Genomic DNA, 18357 nt, shown 5'->3' on the forward strand with positions numbered 1-18357 from the left:
AGTGTAAATTGTATTAACACCTTAGGGAAAGAGTCAACTAATTTATGTGCTTTACTGTGAATGCACTGTATGATTGTTTTCTGTTTTGTTTTGTTTTTTTTTTTTTGGTTGTTGTTGTCGATGATTAAATCACAACCTTGCCAGTCAGAACAAAGCTTGATTACTTTGGGCAAATTAATATTTGTTTTTCTCAAAATGTGCTCCAGTGAAAGTTGCTGTGGAACATTGCTTGACTAGTCTAGAAAGTGTCTTCTTCAAAGATAGTAAAAATATTAAATGATAACTGTTTGGTGTCATTGTACCATGTTGCAATCCTCTGATTTTTGTAAATGTTGCCTTTTTCATAGACAGGTTGAATTCAGTTATTCCAAACGTGACTTAGTAAGTTCTAATTAGATGGTATTTTTTTACAATAACTCTTTAATGACTCAGTGGATCAAAGTTTCACAACTACAAAACTACTGACGAAGACAGCATTTCTCCTTACTATGTTGATACAATCAATCAAACAGTCAATTAATGAGAATAAAGAAAAAATATCAGTAAAGGGATTATCAACTGATCCAATACCAAATTCTCCAAACTAATACCATGAGACTTGTATGGCACAAAGTAAGGAGAATCACAGTAACTAAATGCCAAAAGAAGCATCCTTGTGTTGATCAATGGAAAAAATTCAACATTACCCATGTGCATGCATCCTACAAAAAACTTATTCCAAAAATTGGGTGGTGTGGGGGGGGGGAAGGTCTTGACAGAAAGACAGAAGGGGAAGTGGGGTTGGAGGTTCTAACCTCAAAGACTATTTCCAAATGAGTTAAGGGTCAGTGCAGAAATTTATGTGGCTACTTGTTGTGCCAGCTGCTGTATTTGTTAATTTGTTTTTTTCCTCACATACATTTTTCTCTTGCACATCTTTTCCTTTCTGCAAAAGCTTTTGAAAGTGTCTGTTTATCAAACCTCATTAGTTTCTACCAACAGTCCTTTTTTTGGATACTCTTGTCTTAAAGAAAAGTACAGTTTCCATCTTTTTCTTCTTTCCTTTTCCTATTAAGTTTGTTGAACTGATAAGAAGGCTGTGGATCTCTTGTCCTCTTTCAAAGACAAGGCAGGCAGCATTGAGTTCTCTCCATTCTATGCTGTAACTCAGCTAAGTTTTTCTGTATCATTTTGACATAATCATGCTCGGGTCCGAACTTCTTTGAACAAATGTCCTTTGCATGGGCGTAGTAGTCATTTGCTAGCTCAAAGTTACCCATTGCACCCTCCACATCACCTAGGTTATTGTAAGTGGATGCCACATCGACATGGTCCGGCCTAAGCTTTTTCAAGTATATATTGAGTGCATTTTCATAATAGCACCTTGCCTTCTTTAGTTTACCCAGATCCCTGTACACAAGACCCAGTTCATTGTAAGTAGATGCAACCTCTACATGCTCATCTCCAAGCATTTTGATACGTAACAACCATGAATGCTTCAAAAAGACTTTTGCCTGCTTCAGATCGCCAAGGTCACGATGCAGAGTACCTAGGTTGTGGTAAGAAGTTGCAATGTCATCATGATCAGGGCCCAGGGTTTTCATTTGAATGTCCATTGCATGTTGGTAGTAGTCTTTTGCCTGCTGAAGGTCACCAAGCTTATTGCACACCATACCAAGATTATTGTAAGAAGAGGCAACATTAACATGGTCTGGCCTGAAAGTTTTCAAATAGATGTCTAATGCATGTGAAAAGTAATCCTTTGCCTGCTCCAATTTACCTAAGTCACAATGCACTCTACCCAAGCCACTGTAGGCTGCTGCCTCTGCTTTGTTGCAAGCTACCACACCCAAGTTGACAAAGGCTAAGACCACATTACAACACTTCAATGCTGTGTTTAATTCACAGTGTTCAATACACATTTCTCCAAGTGTTAGAAAGTTTTCAGTGAAGTCTTGAACTGTTACTATGCCACTTTTAGCGACTTCTGAGATTCCTTGCTCAGAAAACAATGGACATGTCTCGTTAATCAGATTTGTTACATGGGGGACCATGTTCTTGCAGAGAAACACAGGATCTAAGTCCTTCTCAATCTTGGATGCATGTGAAAATGATGCAATGGCCCCATGGATGACTTTAAGGTGTTCATCCTTTGTGTAGCATTTTATGACAGTATTGATGACTTCCTGGACAACTCTATGAACACGAATGTAGATACAGCCCTCCTCTTCTGTAAATAACAACAATGGGCATCGGCGGAGTTTTGCACCAACCATTTCTTTATCATCAAACTCTTTATCTGTTTCCAAAATGTAGCAGGTGACAATTTCTTGAAGTATTGGTTGTGATGCACAGAGAGAGAGCAAAGAGAATGTGTGATGAATAACCTTTTTAGATGTCATTGCCTTCTCTACGGCAAGTGTTATCGCTGCTGTCATGGATTTTGGGTAAGTTGAGTTAGTTTCTGCCAGTATGTTCTCTGTACTTCTTCGTTTTCCTTCATCCAATTTCTTCAAATAGTCAATCCAACCAAACTTGGAAGCCATCCTGTGCTGTCCAACTTCTCTAACATATGTGGCAGCACTTGCCATGGCAAGAGGTTGGTAGTCTAATACCTGCACAACTTCTTCTTCCATCTCACTATCTGTGACACCAGAAAGGTGTTTCAACAGAAATCTGGCATCCTCAAGATCCATACCTTTGCTGGCTGAGATATGTTGTATGCGAGAGCTTGTCAATGGGATTGTTATGGTGTCTTGTGTTGTTATTATCATCTGGCCCCTTGCCCACTGCTTGTTCCCAGCATCTGGTAAATAACTATGGATACCAGATACATCAGTGACATTGTCAACTACCAGCAACCAGGAAGTGTAAAGCTCAATTTTGGTGCTTATTAAGGTCTTGAGATTGGTAATTTTCTCATCTGTGTTCATCTCTCTGGATTTGAGAGTGTTTGTAATAGCATACTCAGGACATTTACAATACCGTGCAAAAGAGACATATGATTCCAAAAGAGCTCCTGTGTTTTCAGCATTTAGTGTCATTACAAATGAAGAGGTAGAATTTGAGTCTTCATCAAAGAAGCGCTTGGCTACCAAACGAGACAACTGAGATTTACCACTTCCTGGATTTCCAGATATATACAGGATGCTTAAATAGTTTTCATTAGCCCCTTTGAGTGCTTTGAGTTGTCGTCTTATTTCAGCAACCTGACGAGTGCAGGGTGCAACATCATGAGAAGGTGGGGAAGGAAGAATGCAGAATGGAGAGACCTCAGTGTATAGCTGTTCCTCCAAAACCTGTCGTTGCCCTTCCTTTTCTTGAAGTTCCATTACCTTTTCTTGAAGTTCCATTACCTTTTCTTGAAGTTTGTTTTCCTTCTCATAAACTTCTTGTTTAAGGTCATCCACCTTCCGTAAGACCTCTCCTAACTCCTCTGTTGGAAAACTTCTTTGATTTTGTATTTCTTTGATTCTTGCTGTGGCAAGACCAAGATTGTGAAATGCATTGTGGACTTTGAGAATATCATTCTTAAATTTAACGCTAGAAAGATGGCCTTGTGGTACATGTGCAAATTCTTCATTTCGAAATTTCCTGAGGTCATCCACATTTTTTTGCACTGTTGGATTGAGAATTTGAATGCCATCTGAATACAGGATAGCATAAAATAGCATGGAACAATCCCATTCAGCTCTATTGCCATTCTTCATGGTTGTCAACAGATGGGCATTTTTACTTCTATTTCGAGAGGATTCCCTATTCCAAAAGTCCATTCCATTTTTAGGTTGATCTTTCCATTCTCCTAAAGTTGTCTTGTAGCGTTTGTCCCATTCACATTTGAAGATTGTTCGCAAACCCTCGGTAAGTATGTCCGTGACAACATAAGATATCCTGTAGTAGTTCAGTTGCTCTGCAGTGTATTGCCAGGCAGTGGCCATATTCAAAATTTCTTTGGTGAAATAGGATACCTATTCCAAAAAAAAGTTCAAACAAAATGTTTTCTGGAAGGTTGTACAAGTGGAGGAAACTTATTGTAGGTTGTGCATGACAGTCAGGGTCATTTAGAAGCCTTTGGCATTTGACGCAAGTTTATGCGCTTTTTTTTTCGCAGTGGTAAGCGTGGGACAAACCCGCGCTGGGAAAAAAAAAATCCTCAAACCCCCGCCCCACCCCCCTGCCAAAAAAAAAAAGTTTTGTTATTGCGCTCCTCTCCTCGAGCGTGACACGTATTCGTGCTAGCCTCGCGCTTGCTTTCGTCCGCCTAAAAAAACAAAAAAACTACACCTGTTCTGAAGGCTAAAACAAAAGAAAGCCTTAATCTCAGAGGTAATCTATTGTTTCCGCCATTGTTTTACTATCTCAACAAATCGCATGCATTTTTAAAGTATGAAGTAGGGGGTAATACGGAAATGAAACGATGATAATATTAGCGAGCGGACGAGTTTATTTCGATGCTATAAATTGACAGAAGATTCTTAAACCCCGCAGCGTTTTCGTAAGTTTCCCGAATATAAAATTCCAAACTGGAGCGTATCACTCCAAATTGTAATCTAGTGTTTACGCTTTTGTTTTCTCTTGTATCAATTAACTGAGTAGGTAATGAACTGAAATTGCCACCTCAGCGTTTTCCCATCGCAATCACTTTGTTCTGAAGAACTTCACCACAAAAAGACATCGCGGTGAAAATCTCACCTGTTAGCGGGTCTGTGATCTTACACTGTTACATCTTGAAACAATGACCAGCCCTTTCATCTGAGAATCTTGCTTCGGTCTTAGAGTTCTGGAATGTTGTTTCGGTTTTTTTCCGCTTTGAGCAAATTGCCAGCATGTAACGTCATGTAAATGATCACAAGTAAATCAAGCTTACCTTTTCAAAATATTCTGAAAACCTTGAGCAAAAATCAGCAATGCTTTAGTTAGGGCGAAGAACTATGAGGGTACTATCTCAAACTGCAGTAAATAATACACATCAGGAACCAATAAGCAAGAGCACGACTGAATCTCAAGTCGAGCGCCCTTCCGTCACATGCTTTTCACATGAGTCACCACCACAAATTCCCCTACCCTCTCCCAGCCGCGGGCGAAAAAGTTTGGTAAACGCCCGCCCGGCCGTGATTAGTAATTCAGATTCATAAAAAATGATACAACGCAGTTCAGATTTACTTGCTGTCCTCGGCTAACCTCGTTCCAGATGTTAGATATGTTATTTCAATTACACTTACACTTTATTATTGATATTTGTCTCTGTTTTTCTTGATTAAAGGCTGGGTGAAAGGTTTTGCGCTTCAGAGAGGCCATAGCAAATATGATTAGGTAGACGTTCATGTGAAGGTGTGGTTGATGAAAGGACTTCTTGCCCATTCACGTTCCTTACGCAGTCTTCTCCTCAAAGTCAGGTTGGAACAACAACTTTAATCACGAAACCCATGCGCAGACAAGATACAAACATTATTCTCAGAGTTCAATCCTTTTGACATAACATCTAGTTTTCTGTTTACGTGACGAATGCGTGCTTTCTGTGTAGTCACCACTCGATGTTCCCTCGCCACCGTTTCACCTTCAGGTGAGAGGGTACTAATTCACGTAGGCTAACACGTATCCGTTTTCATTTGAAAACGCAACTTTTTCTTCGCGGATACGGTTTCTGTCCACACGCATCCGATGAAAACGATCACTGAAAACGGAACTTTTCAAAAAGCTCTCAAGAGTGGAACATTTTGACAACGCTGTATTCGCGCGTACGTATGGACGGACGAAACCGGAACTTTGCTAGAATGTGACGTCACACTATTAGTGCCGATCGACTCCGCGCAATATTACAAACTTATTCAAGATGACGGGCAGGTGCTTCACTTTCTTGTCTTTACTACTTTAGCTTATTTCACACCTAATTGCTTGCTCTCAAGCAAATTAAGCTTTGCCGTTTGTTCAAGCTTACGATAAATGAATAAAGGGGGTAAGTTTCTAAAGAAACTGTGGTGCTGCGTCGGTAGGAGTGTAACAAGTAGTTTAGTGTTAACAACTGAGTTGAAGACGTAAATTGATCACCGTACAGAGATTAAAGGCTAGCATTTCGAGCGTTAGCCCTTTGTCCATCGCACTGACGAGGGGCTAACGCTCGAAACGTCAGCCTTTAAACTCTTTACGGTGGTCAAGTTACGTTTTCAACTCAGTTGTTAACGCTAAATTGCCTATTCCAGAGGGTACTTTCTCTACCGGTGTCACGAGGCGGAATTCTGAAACTTCAAAATAATTGTGTGGTAGACCGTAAAGAGAATTACTAATGAGATATTGAAATTAAAATCTCTAAGAAACCTTCAAAACATATTCAAATAACAACCAACCAAACGATATTTGACACATTCTGAAACAAATATTGAGAACACTCTTTAATTTGATATTAGGTGTGAAGTGACTTTAAAATACTCTCAGAGATTATCAAGAATTTCATCTTTCAAACAAGTATTATTACCTATGAATATATTAGGATGCGAATATTATCAGAGAAGAGGAAATTTTCAATGTATTTCACCACAATTTGTTAGTATAGGAGGACTGTTAACAATTTAGCATTACAAGTAATGCTATTTTCAAAAAGATTTAATTTCTTCATCAACAGATCAACTCTTCTAGTTCGCAGTGGGAAACTAGTAATGCTGCTTCTTCTGATTAACAAAATATTCGTTATCAACAACAATTAGATACTAATTTTGTCTTTATAATTTCCTTCCATGTTAGATGATTTACGTGGTCTTGCAACAATTCCTACCCAGACCTCTCTCCTGAAAAAATTATCGGCCGGCAGAGAAAGAAGGAAAAACATAGTTGTTAATTCCTCCAAAGATCCCTTGCGCTTTGCGCTCGGTACTAATTGTCTGAAGATTGTTTACACAGTCCTTCCAGAAGAGGCTGGTCAGTTGGTATATGAGACTAAGCACTGATTCACTTGAAGTTAAGAATTGCAGAGAGTTTATCGTTGTCGAAATTTTGGAAGGTCTATTCTGGTCTGCAATATTTGTATTGATTTGTTTTCACTGCATTTATAAGCTACGTAAAATTCAGTTTAGTTCTGTGATTTCACTCGTTTTAAAGAATGTCGTCGAATGTTTTTCTCTCAAGTTAGGTGAAAAGAAACTGAGTTCAGCAAACAAAAACTACACTTGATTTGGACAACACCTCTCGCCTTAAGAAAGCTAATTTTCTTAAATTTCTGACTAACGCAACTCTTAAAACTCGGTTTACCGTAGAAATAATTTAAAATACGACGCGAACATTGCATTATTACCGATGAACTAAAATTAAACTAACCTCGTTCCTAGGGTCCTCTCTCTTCCTTCCTTGTAGGGAGGAAGAGAGTTGACCCATAAAGACGAGATTGAAAGTAATTTCCAAATTTTCTCTTCTTTGACGAAAGGGATATCATTCTGAAGATAATCATCAAAACGAAAGGACTTAGTCGCAGCACAACTGAAAGTCAGGACATTCAATGGGAATGAATAAATAGCAATTTAACAATGGATAATCCACTAGGTGGTTCATCTTGTCCATTGTTTCTGCATCGAATTGGAATTTGGTATTTAGGGCATTTAGAGATAGGGGCGCATAGGACAGTGACAGAGGACCATGAAGTGCGCAAACTCGGTTTGAGTACTACAACAGGTGCAATTTTTTGTTAAAGGGTGTTCAAACAATTTTCATTTTCTTTTTAAGAATCGTGAATTGAATTCGAATTGACTAAGCTAAACGACGGTACCCCATCCTTCCCGTAATTTCTCGGTTACTTGATCAAGAATACTCGAGAAGGAATTGCCAGCTTCGTACTTCGTCGTGTAGCCGACAGCCTTGAAATAAAGTTGATGAAACAAGCTACGGATGGCTCCTAAGCGCACCTGTCGTTCAGAGCACTCGTCCACGCTTTCAGCTCTGTAAATAGACACAAAATGAGGAAGGGTCACGCATTGTGTACGAAATACTAGCAAAGGGGAGCTACATAGCACCCTGACTGGCTGTTTAGCATGACAAACATTTCTGAGTCACAGAGAATTCAGTTAACACGTGACCCTACTCCAAACAATCACAGCATAGATTCTTTCCCGCTCTTTTCCCAAGTTACACCATTTTTCCCGCAATCATTTATACCGGCTATACACTTTCCGCCATTACGACTGTTTGCACATCTTCCCACCCTTAGCACCAGCTGCATGATTTCTTTGTGTTCTGATTGGTTCACTAGCTTATTGACAGTGGTTTGACAAATACAATATGACCTTGTAACTAAAAAACCGTTGCTCAGGCGGCTACAAACATGCAAACAAAACTCACAAGCTTGTTGAGCTGCTGCCATGTCCAAGTGCGGATATTGGAGAATCTCGTACAGTGGTAGTTCCGTTCGGACTCCCTGTTCCTGATATCAACTGCCAGCTTTAAAAAGAAAAGTAATAATTTATTTGGGGTGGGTGGGGAAATTTACTCCAGTTTTAAAACTCGAAAGAAAGATAGAAAGTTAAATGAGTTTAAATTACCTTCCACATGTAGAGGACGGTTTCTGAAAAAGAAGACAGGGGAAAAAAGGACAATTGAATAATAGATTAAACTGTAATACTGTGGTCAAGTCCAGCAAGTGAAAACTTCCTCTAGACAGGATGTCGTCGTAATACAATATAAAAATTCTCACTTGAATCTGGCAAGGGTATGTAGGGGTAGGAATATAGAATAAGCAGTAAGATCCTAAAAAGAAAATTTAAAACAAAAATTTCGCAAATTGTTCAATAATCAGAGCGCCTGTCCATACTTGATCAGATGGAGTTGAGTTCTTTCTTGACCGACGTGGAACCGGAAGAGGACTGGTGGACTGGTGACGAAATTCATGATCTGCGTGAGAACGAGGTGGAGAGTGATACGCTGCGCGTGCGCCGTTACAACTGAGGAGGAAAAAGAACAGATTCCTATTATCAAATCAGCATTTGAAGCAGTATAATACTCTCATTACACAACAAAGTGGAACCAAAGGAACGAATATCATAGAGAACTAATCAACTTACATGGTAAATGAGGAAGAAGCTAATTCTGAGTCTTCTGCTATCTCCTGACCTATGAAAAAACTTGTTCTTTGTTCTGACGTCATGCTACTACAGCTACTCAAACTTGAGTTACTCCCGCGTGACATTCGATCATCTGTGTAGGAAAAAAGAATTTGCTCAGCGTCACGCATTATACCTGTTATATCATGCCAGTAGAAATATTCAGACTTCAGTAACTCCCGCGTGCAAATCGATAAACTGAGTAACATCTGTCAACGGAAAATTGATGACGAAAATTTCGATTCAGAAGAAATGGGATGTCACATGTTACACTATAAAGCTGTTGTGTCTCGCCACTGTAACCTCCCAAGCTCAATTTACTTGCAAGAGACAAGACTCTATCCATGACCACATCAATACGCCATCACTTTCCGTTTCTTTCTGAAAAGCAGGTGCAAATCAAAAAGCATTTTATAAAACACTTTCAAAGCAGTGACAGTCAAGTACGCTCAACCTACCTAATAACACTGCACCAACATCAAACTGACCTATAGAGTCACTTCGCTTATCACCAGCTCTGATAATAAAGCATACAACTTTGTTAGACCATTAGATTAGCAAAAGAGGTCTTTGACGATAGTCATTTTCCAAAAATGTATAGGATAAAAGGTGGAAGGAAGGTGTACTCGACTCTGTTTTAGGAGTTTTCATGCCTGCCTAAGTTTCCAAATTTGCGCCCCATTTTGCGAAGAATTTGCACGCAAAATAATGCTCCAGAGAAGAAATAAGTAAATTATCAACATCCAACACTGCCTAATTCGTGTAACACATGGTGTAACACTTTGTTCGTAGACACATTGTGCCTTGGAAGTTTTTTTTGAGCTGAATGAATCCGAACGACTGCTAGTAAGTATACTTTGTCATTTTAATCTTATGATGTCTCATCAAAAAGAAACACACAAACAAACACACATTTACCTCCGGGTTAAAGATGAATTTACAGAAAAGTCATCTGACGCTATGTTTTTCAAGAAATTGAAACAAAAGAAGAAAACCTAAAAGAAAAACATCAATAAGTAAGCAGTGAAAAAAAACATGATTTTACGTAATCAGGGACATCTCCTGCCGAGTGATGTTTCGAGCGTTAGTCCTTCGTCAATCGCTCTTAACGGCGGCCAATTCACCTTATGAACTCAGTTGATAATACTAAATCACCTTTCAGATACTAGTGGAGTGGTGCTTCCAGCTGAGCCACAAAGCCACACGCTGGGCTAGAAGCGAGGCAAATTTGAGAGGGTCCTCCGTGTATGCCTAAGTTTCAGTTAACCCTTCAACCCCTAAGAGTGACCAGCATCTAATTTCTCCTTACAATATCACCCCTGAATCACACATTAAGGTCACGAGAATACGGGAAATGATCACCAAATAAAGAAGCTCTTGATTTTCGTACAAATTCTCCTTATCAGCACTTTAAAAAATGTATAGTGAACAGTATGGAGAATATGCATACTGATGTTGGGGTGTAAAGGGTTAAAAACTGAGATTCTAACCTCTTCTCCACGCTGAAGTCTCTCAGGAAGACCATGCCTTCAGTAAGAGACAAAAGAGTAGTAACTATAAATTTCTACCAAAGGAGAATCACACGAAGAAAAATCTTCTTACGTTATCTAACCCATGATTTCAAGACGCGTATTATCTTCAGAAGATCTGATAAGCTCGCCGTAGTAGGAGATGGGAGTGTTAGTTAAGACAACCCCGCAACTACTCTTCCGTGATTTCTTCCTTAACCCTTAAACTCCCACGAGAGACCAAGACAGAATTTCTCCTCACAATACCAATACAATATCAACCAGCTAAATGATGAGAATAAAGAAAACTATCAATTTGGGGATAATTAGTTGATCCACAACTAAATTCTCTGAACTAACATTATATGAATTGTATTGTTGACAGTAAGGAGAATTACAAATATGATCCAGAAGTTAAAGGGTTAAGTAACTCTTACCCAAATAAGAACCAGTCATAAGCTATTGTAAGAAAAAGTAGCTCTGCAGGACTCAGCGACTGATGAATTCTTCCATCCTGTACGCATAAACAATGAGAGCAGTTAGAGTATGAAAACTGTTGAATAAAGGAGATTGTAAATTTGAAGTTCTGTCATCAAATAAAAAAGTTGTCACTGTAGAAATCGTAAGCTCAAATGTTATCATTGAATAGCAACAGAACACAATTATGTCCGCTTACTGGCCTAATAACCCATTTCAAAAGATAATTGAACCCTCGACATATGGGTCAATCACTTGCTCTTGCCTCGTGATATACAAACTCTTCTCGTTTTAATACCAAATACTCAAATATTGGAATAAGAGAGATGGCAAGTTTTGAGCTCGGTAAAGAAATAGAGAAAGATATTTTTGCGTCTTGTCACGAGCGTGGGACAAAGGAAAAATTCTGAGTCCCCATGAGGAATCGAATCTCAGACCTTCAGATTCCACGCTTCGTTGCTCTACTACTGAGCCACAGAGACTCTACAGTGAGAGACTCTTCGGTCCCCTATGAAGTCTACTACGAAGTTCATATGACAAGCGTCCTGTATACTGCTAGGATCAGCAATGTCGATAGCTCCATGTTTGTTAATAAAATAAGAGATATGGTAAGTGTTGAGCTTGGTAAAGAAATAGAGAAGGATGTTTTTGCGTCTTGTCACGGACGTGGGACAAAGAAAAAATTCTGAGTTCCCATGAGGAATCGATCCTCAGACGCTAGTCATATGAACTTTGTAAAAGAACTCATAGGGACTTTTTCTTTGTCCCACGCTCGTGACAAGACGAAAAACACCTTTCTCTATTCAAATATTCTCCAAACATTCAGTGTGGGTTACTAAGCCAGTCAACAAATAGATGATGATCTCACCGCCCATAAAGACATCCTAAGGAGTGAAATAAATAACGGAGTTCTGTCCCATCCTGAAATACAGTGTATCAACAATCCTCCTTCACCTAAATGAAACAAAAGTCAGTTAATCTGACTGCACTTGTAAAATTAAACGTGTCCTGTAGAACAGCTGGTGTAGTGAGCTTACCATCTTTAACACAGCTTATCAAAAGATTAAGATAGTTTTGAGTCAGTGTTACGAGATCCCATAACTGTGAAAAATAAAAAGAAAAAGAAAAAGAACCAAAATAAGACTGAGCCAACATGTTATCACTGCAAAATATCAAATAATCTTAGATCAAATTTTACACTAAACAGTTATGTATCAGTTGATTATCATAAAGAACAATTTCCCCCATCATATGACTTATGTTAATTCTTCTAGATGACAAACAATATACTGTAACATAAAAAATCTGTATATGAATATCGTGAACAGTGGAAATATTGTGTTGAGTTATTTCATTGGTTATGCTTATGGTTGGTAAACTGCCATTGATAGCATATTTTGAGAAGCTGAGGTTCCAAGTACTAGCCTTCTGTTAGAGCAGTTAAGAAATCAATAGCCTTGTTTTATAATGAGTCAGCCTACTAACATTATAAAAAAAATGTCTAATTTATTCTTGATTTAAAGTAATCACTCTATTTTTTAACCAACATTTTTTACATCAAACCTGATAGTTGTGCCATTCGATTCCCTGACGATGCAGTAGCAAATCAGGAACACTTAATTTTGTGTCAACATAATCCTGCAAAAGGTGAGAAGACTATTAAGCTAAAGATTTTTAAAGAAACAACGTCAACAATAAAACTTACAGGAAGCTAACAAACAACTCTCAAATATTACTTATTTTCAAATAACAAGTAAGAAACCACACAAAAGTCCTTGATATATTACCTGTTGCCAATTGAAATGTAAACCATCTGCATTGTATTCATTCTCCTTGAAGTCTCGAAAAAATTCACAGCCTATGGAAAGAGAAAAAAAATTAACATATTGCAGTACAAATAACATCTAATAAATACTCATTAGAGCTAACCTAACTCACTACCAAAATAATGAAAAAAAATTTGTGTTGTTTTTCTAAGTTTTAGTTTGAATTAAACCTTTCTTCAAATGTTACAAATTTCACTTGTATTTGGAAGAGAGTTACAATGGAATTGAACGATGTCTTTATAGCATTTACCTGGATAAGGAACAGAACACAAACAGAAGTCTGAGTATCGCTGGATTTTGTCCACCTTCTCTGAAGATGACACCCTAAAAATGTTCAACACATATTTGTCAAATATTTGTTTAATGATTAATACATAATTTACTCGTGATCTTCACCATGAACTGACATTGTCACAACAAATTCTCACCTCATTCCAAACTTGACTTTCTTTTTTTCCACCATCAAGTCACAGATGTATTTTACTTTGAGAGTTTTGAGCAAGCGAATATCCTGACCTCTGATGCGGTCAAATAAGTCATATTCACCACTGGCACTAGCGAACAAATTAAAAGAGAGCAAATTTTCTTTGAGTTAGACCCTCTCAACATTATCAACAGTTACTGATTCCAACATGTAATTACTTTCCCTTAAAATTTAAAAAAATCAAATGAATTTAATATATTAAAGTTCACATGGCAACCAGGTGGACAATCAGACATAGTTTGATGCTACTCTGGTTTGCAGATTTAATGAATGTAACCGAAGAAGTTACAATTCATAGACCCAATGTTTCGACACTCCTGTCTACTGCCTTCATCAGGGGTCAATGATGGGGTCATTCCCTGACGAAGGCACTAGACAGGAGTGTCGAAACGTTGGGTCTATGAATTGTAACTTCTTCGGTTACATTCATTAAATCTGCAAACCAAAGTAGCATCAAACTATGTCAAATGAATATTTTGCTTATTAAGTATCTATACTGCACACTAAGAATTCTTGTAAGAAAAGCGGCTGCTTTGAAAAATCATTTATTTTAAGCTACTTTTTGCCACAGGTTTTGACAACTGAATGTGGCATAAAGAAAGGTGTGTTTTGACTCCTCATGAGAACTAAAGGAATGGAACACAAGACATTCAATTTTGGGCCACTGAGTTACAAAGATCTCAACAAAGAGCTCAGCCATTATCAGGTTCTTACGTGAAAAGCTTTGCATACTGCTAGGTCCAGCAGTGTCCACAGCATCATTCAGTTACATAAACAGATTTAAAGAAAGGCAGAAAAGAAATGCCTTGCCTTTAATTAATATAATCCTTAATAAATATCAATATTTAAAAAATATCAATATTATTCACCTTGAATAAAGAGACCCTGTTCCATTCACTCCATTAACTTCTTCTAGTGGATTATCAGGGATACTTTCACCACCTACAATTATTTAGAATAAAAAAGATAGTAAGGTCTAAGCTCAGTAGGGAAAGAGAGAAAGATGTTCTTCATCTTGTCACGAGCATGAGGGAAAGAAAAAATTCTGAGTCCCCACAAGAAGTTCTTCACGGAGAATTTTAAAGGAGTTCCTGATGGGGAATTGTTATGAAGTTATTCATGGGGAATTTTTTAGGAGTTCCTCATGAGGAATTTTTTCTTCATCCCATGCTTGTGACAAGATGAAAAACATCTTTCTCTACAATTATTTTATATACCATTTATGAATAAATGAGAACACAACTCATAAGGGGCCTTTCAGCAGTTTCATTGCTTCCTAACCATCCTAGATTTTTCAATACACAAGATGACTGTCTCAGATTCTTTCACATGTCACTTTTTACCATAATATTGGTATTGGAGCTTAGCAATTAGAGAACTGTTATCAACCTAACCTTATCACTGATGTCCATGTCAGTGAAAATTGAAGTTTCCATTATATCTCATGAATGATTGCTGATAATCTCAGAAATCCAAGACAAGTCAGAAAAATAGAAACATTCTTGATTTCATCCCAAAGAATGGGAGATCTCTACAAATTAGAGTTTCCATTTATGGGAAAGACATTACAAGGTCTCAGTCACAATATTTATTTCCAAATACACTCTTACCAGCAAAAAGGAAATCATATCCAGATCGACCATAAATTTCAGGTCCTCCTGATAATGTAGCTGATCTGCAGATATTCTAGAAAGCAAAATTTAAAACCTTTAGTTTCACTTTGCAAGAATTAATAATCAAACTTTTTCAGACAAGCCTTCATTGGAAGTCTATCTCTCTGATTCTTGTTTGTTCATTATGCATGTATTTTTAATAGGTTACAGAATAGAGTTCTAGTTTCTGAATCAGATTTAACTTCTCTAGGACAAATAAAAGGTCTTGTCTGTTATAAAATAAGATTATTGTTTATAACAAGGAAATCTGATCCCTAAGAAAAATGACAAAACTAAAACTAAAACACTCATGAAGAAAGGAAATTCTCATTTGCCACGATAACCATTCATAATTAGGAAAACTGTTCGAAAGATTTGTTTTGTTTGACAAACTTTACCTTTCCCTCAAAGAGAATAACTGGAACAACAAATCTTGATCTACATCTGGCAAATCTAGCCTTCACAAACAGATCTCGAAGTTCCCTTGCATCATTTGCTTTTTGACTGAGGAGTGAAAAATAATCGCAAACCAAAACCATTTGTCCCAACCGTACTAAATCTTCTCTTGTCTTAACATTAATTTGATTATATTAAATTACCACCTCCATTTATCAAAAGGTTATCACATTAATTATGAACCTAGTTTGAAATTATGCTAAATTCCACTTCTTTTTAAAATATAAATTTCCTTTAAATAAGCTTTTAGGCACACTTTCCCTTTTACATACTTCACTTCAAGTCCAAATTAGGGGTGTGTCTCTAATTTTAGTTTTGCTTGGTAGGATACTCTTACTTACTGACAAAGTTAACCCTTTAACTCCCAAGATCTGATTATATATTCTCTCCTCTGGCTGTTACACATATCCTTGTAAATTAGTAATGAGAATTTGGTGAAAGATCAAGATAACAACATCTACCTGATAAGTTTCAATATTCTCATTACCTGTTTGCTGGATAATGTAAGGATATTATAGGGAGAAGTTTCATGTTGATCACTTCTGAGAGTTAAAGGGTCAACTTAAAAATTTTGTGGGATATATTCAAAACATACTAAATTCAAAATGAATCCAGTAAGTAAAGATCATGTAAAGCAATAATAATCACACCAATCACTGAACAGTAACTGACACTAAATTGATGGGGCAATATATTTAAATTTTTGATGAGATTTCCATTATTAGCCTCATACTTCATCATGCATACCAAAAAAAACAATGGTAAAAAAACAATAGATTGCCTTAGGGACCACAGCTTTTTTTTTACCATGAGGCTGTGCGGAAGTCTTACCCGATATTTCCCTTTGACACTCGAGCTCGGAAGGAAATTTCTCCAAAGGTTTAAAATTTTCAGGACGACGGTGAAGTCAGTGGACACAAAATTTACTGAGCAACCTAGTAATTTAACTATATAACAATATAACAAATATCAGATTTTCTCAAGTACAGATAGAGAGTTACCTTTCGTTCTTGTCTGACTCTCCACAATGAAGCTTTGACTCTAAAATAACCAGTTTGAGCGGGTAATGGTTGCACAAGTCTCCATTGCTGTTGGTGATTGTCTAAATGTAAAAAAAAAAAAAAACCACACGTTTTAGCAATATGCAAACACATGAAACTTTGGTGAACATCACCCTAGTTACGCACAGGAAACAAAAACCCATGCGATTTCTCGAAACTAATTGACAAATGACGAATTCAATTGACTAACCGTAAATTTGTAATCTTTAGAAAAGAGCTGTAAGCATTTCTTCTGGATGCCCTCTATCTGATAAAATAAAAACCAAAAAAAAAAATGACTGAGTAATAGTCTTCGTAGTCGTGATAAATCATAGATAAAATCTACTTGAGGATACAAGTTTGTAACGATATTTAATCCTGAATTCTCATAAAAGTGTTTGGAAATTATCACCTTCGAGTTGGCATCCCGCGCTCTGTAAGGATATTTTGAAAAATAATGCACTAGTTCAGACAGCTCGCTGCTCGAAACCTCCTCATCAAAACTCATAAGTGCCTTATCGTTCAAAAAGAAACCAATTACGGCAAATAAAACAAAGAGATATTCAACCCGGAACCATTTTCCGCTTTCGCGATCCCCAACTACCAACGTGGAGCGCTTGTTTACGTTACGCCACAACGCATACTGAGTTTCGACAAACCGCTGGACAAGGCTCGGTTAAATATAGAAAAATAGATACGTAATAGGTTCATGTGACTAGTAATTTATCATAAGACTTCTTGCGAACAGTACCTTAAAAAATGCTTAGAAAACAGTATTTATTTCAAACTTTGCCCATGAATCTGTCATACTCTAAAAGTAATCGACGCCATTGGTTTTCAAAACATTGCACAATGTTGTTTTTTCCGAGCGAAAATCATGAAAAGAAATAGAGGGAACAACCAAATTCTGTAGAGTCGGCCATTAGTGTCCAAAATCCTTAATCGGCAATTAGCGTCTAAAATCTAAAATCAAGAATCGGACACAAGTGTCAAAAATCTTAAAATCATATTCTAATGTTCAAAATAACATATCGAACATTATTGTCTAAAATCAAAAATCGCACTCTAATGTCCAAATTCTTAAAATCAGACGTTAGTGATTGTTAGGAATAATTGTTATTGTGAATAGAAGCTCCTAGAAATCTTCAGTCATGCTGACATGCATACTAGAGAATTTTCTAGAAAAAAGAAGGTAGCGTTGTTTTCATACTAAACAGAAGACCTGCAGCATCCTACATATTTATGCGTAGTCTCTTCCACAAGAGAAAGACGATTGAAGCGTATAGTGAATAATTAAAATTCAAACAGTAATCATATGGTTACAGTTAACATGAGAAGACACACAGGGCTTGCACTGTAAGTATCCCGGAGAGCTCCACACAATTCCTTATAATAAAATTATAAGAAATTGTATGGAGCTTTTTTAGCGTTAGTCGAGGCGTGGAGGGTGTTGTCACGTACGATACTTGCGAGGTGTTTTTCCCGACACTCTTCTGACAGAAGAATGTCACGTAATGAAAGCAAACCAGAAACGATTGAAGAGCAACTCGGGTTTTCACATATCATCAAGTTCATTAAAACGAGCATTGAATTTCCTGCACATCAACTAGCCTTTGTTTTATACTTTTACATATTAATAATAATAATAATAATAATGATAATAATAATAATAATAATGATGATGATAAAAATAGTAATTGTGATAATAATTTATAGGGGCTAGTTTAAAAGCCTTAGGGTTCCTCTATCCTCTAATGATCGTTAAACAACACTTCTTTTATTTTTACAATTTCTTTGCGATTCCATTTTTGTGAGACCCTTGTTTCACACAAGGCATTCCTCGTTTTAGGATATT

General features: G+C 37.2%; 2 protein-coding genes across 3 annotated transcripts; both read right to left on the minus strand.

Annotated features, from left to right (window-relative positions):
• Positions 1-248: 248 nt before the first annotated feature.
• LOC131795315 (uncharacterized) lies at positions 249-5109 on the minus strand. Of its 2 annotated transcripts, none has more exons than XM_059112893.2 (2): positions 4847-5109; positions 249-3947 (listed from the first exon to the last, which is right to left on the minus strand). In XM_059112893.2, the coding sequence occupies exon 2, from the start codon at positions 3915-3917 to the stop codon at positions 1098-1100; it is 2820 nt and encodes a 939-aa protein (XP_058968876.2). In that variant the 5' UTR covers positions 3918-3947; positions 4847-5109; the 3' UTR covers positions 249-1097. The 2 variants fall into 2 exon arrangements, with proteins under 2 accessions (XP_058968876.2, XP_066030348.1); XM_066174251.1 differs by having other exon boundaries at positions 4672-5109.
• A 1232-nt stretch (positions 5110-6341) lies between these two features.
• On the minus strand, positions 6342-17118 carry LOC131795267 (myotubularin-related protein 14-like). The gene is made up of 21 exons (XM_059112828.2): positions 16915-17118; positions 16714-16770; positions 16464-16564; positions 15405-15510; positions 14965-15040; positions 14224-14296; positions 13299-13424; positions 13121-13194; positions 12832-12902; positions 12608-12682; positions 12082-12145; positions 11913-11998; positions 11005-11081; positions 10550-10586; positions 9978-10054; positions 9518-9576; positions 9021-9153; positions 8771-8900; positions 8502-8524; positions 8302-8400; positions 6342-7902 (listed from the first exon to the last, which is right to left on the minus strand). Exons 1-21 carry the CDS (start codon positions 17008-17010, stop codon positions 7719-7721), a joined length of 1824 nt encoding a protein of 607 aa, XP_058968811.2. The 5' UTR covers positions 17011-17118; the 3' UTR covers positions 6342-7718.
• Positions 17119-18357: the final 1239 nt, after the last annotated feature.

Source organism: Pocillopora verrucosa, chromosome 11, assembly GCF_036669915.1.
Source record: "Pocillopora verrucosa isolate sample1 chromosome 11, ASM3666991v2, whole genome shotgun sequence".
Classification (NCBI taxonomy): Eukaryota; Metazoa; Cnidaria; class Anthozoa; order Scleractinia; family Pocilloporidae; genus Pocillopora; species Pocillopora verrucosa.